Genomic DNA, 1,182 nt, shown 5'->3' with positions numbered 1-1,182 from the left:
GATGACCAAATCAATGCTCATCTTTCTCTTCCTTTACCTCAATGCAGGTATAAAATTAGTTCTTGGCTATATGAATTGCATTTAATTAATTTAGATCTTATACATAATATAGGTCCATTATGATTTACTCATACTTGTCACATTTCTCATTTTATGTGTACATATATTCATACCTTCCATTGAATTGCAAAAACTTTACTCTATTTTGGTTTGACCCTTTTAGATTTATTTTTGCAGGAGGGCATGTGAAATTTGCTAATGGAACGGTAAAAATAAAAATTCCTTTTTATCACAGTTTAATTATTTTTAGTACATAGAAAAGTGTAACAAAACTAATGATTTTTTTTTTTTTTGGTTTGATTTGGTGATGAAATTAATTATTATAGGCAACTTGGTGTGTGGCAAAATTTTCAGCAAGTGAAGTTGAACTGAATGAAAACATAGAATATGCTTGTAACATGTTGGGGGATTGCAAGATTATTCAAGTTGGTGGATCTTGTTTCTACCCAAACACACCCTTAAACCATGCCTCTGTTGTTATGAATCAATACTATGCTAAGTATGGAAGAAATGCTTGGGATTGTTACTTTTCTGGGTCTGCCCTAATTGTTGTCACTGATCCAAGTAATTACTTAATTTGTTAATTAGGCCTCCTTTTATTTTTATGTGATTTAGTTACAATTAAATATATTTTGTACATGGTTTAATTTGTTATGTTTGATTTATGTATAATAGGTTATGGGAGCTGCAAATATGCATAGTGGAAGATGAGAAGCTCTGATGGAAGATATATGGAGTATTATTATAGAATAATGACTTTAGGCATACTTGTATAATTTAGGCATAGATTATACTTGTATGACTATGTTTGATTTATATAATCCTAATTTCATTAGAGCTACTAGGATCTTATGTAATTTCTATTTAGTTTTATAAAAACTAAAGTGTGCTGCCTATAAGTACTTTAAGTGAAGTGATCAATGAATGAAGTTTAGTTATCTAAGTATGCCTTCGTATTTGATTATTATTATTATTAAGTGATTATATTAAGTGATTAATGAATGAATGAAGTTTAAGTTGAAAAAAAATAGGTAAAAAATATGCAAAAAAGGGGCATTCCGAGAATTGAACTCGGGACCTCTCGCACCCTAAGCGAGAATCATACCACTAGACCAAATGCCC

At 29.9% G+C, this 1,182-nt stretch overlaps 1 protein-coding gene and 1 non-coding gene across 2 annotated transcripts; one reads left to right on the top strand and one right to left on the bottom strand.

Moving 5' to 3' along the window:
• Positions 1 to 796, top strand: LOC123918791 (major pollen allergen Ole e 10-like). Its single transcript, XM_045970939.1, has 4 exons — positions 1 to 47; positions 238 to 266; positions 387 to 624; positions 736 to 796. The coding sequence occupies exons 1-4, from the start codon at positions 2 to 4 to the stop codon at positions 759 to 761; spliced, it is 339 nt and encodes a 112-aa protein (XP_045826895.1). The 5' UTR covers position 1; the 3' UTR covers positions 762 to 796.
• Positions 797 to 1,110: 314 nt separating this feature from the next.
• Positions 1,111 to 1,182, bottom strand: TRNAP-AGG. Its single transcript has one exon. It is a non-coding gene; the product is annotated as a tRNA-Pro (tRNA).

Source organism: Trifolium pratense, linkage group LG3 (genome assembly GCF_020283565.1).
Source record: "Trifolium pratense cultivar HEN17-A07 linkage group LG3, ARS_RC_1.1, whole genome shotgun sequence".
Lineage (NCBI taxonomy): Eukaryota > Viridiplantae > Streptophyta > Magnoliopsida > Fabales > Fabaceae > Trifolium > Trifolium pratense.
This window is presented reverse-complemented; position numbering and strand designations above follow the sequence as displayed.

What these genes read in the sequence shown, in the direction of transcription:
- LOC123918791 (XM_045970939.1), top strand. Translation starts at nt 2, where the DNA reads ATGACCAAATCAATGCTCATCTTTCTCTTCCTTTACCTCAATGCAG. An exon ending in CTTCCTTTACCTCAATGCAG is followed by an intron (nt 48 to 237) that starts GTATAAAATTAG and finishes TTATTTTTGCAG; the next exon opens with GAGGGCATGTGAAATTTGCT. An exon ending in AATTGTTGTCACTGATCCAA is followed by an intron (nt 625 to 735) that starts GTAATTACTTAA and finishes TATGTATAATAG; the next exon opens with GTTATGGGAGCTGCAAATAT.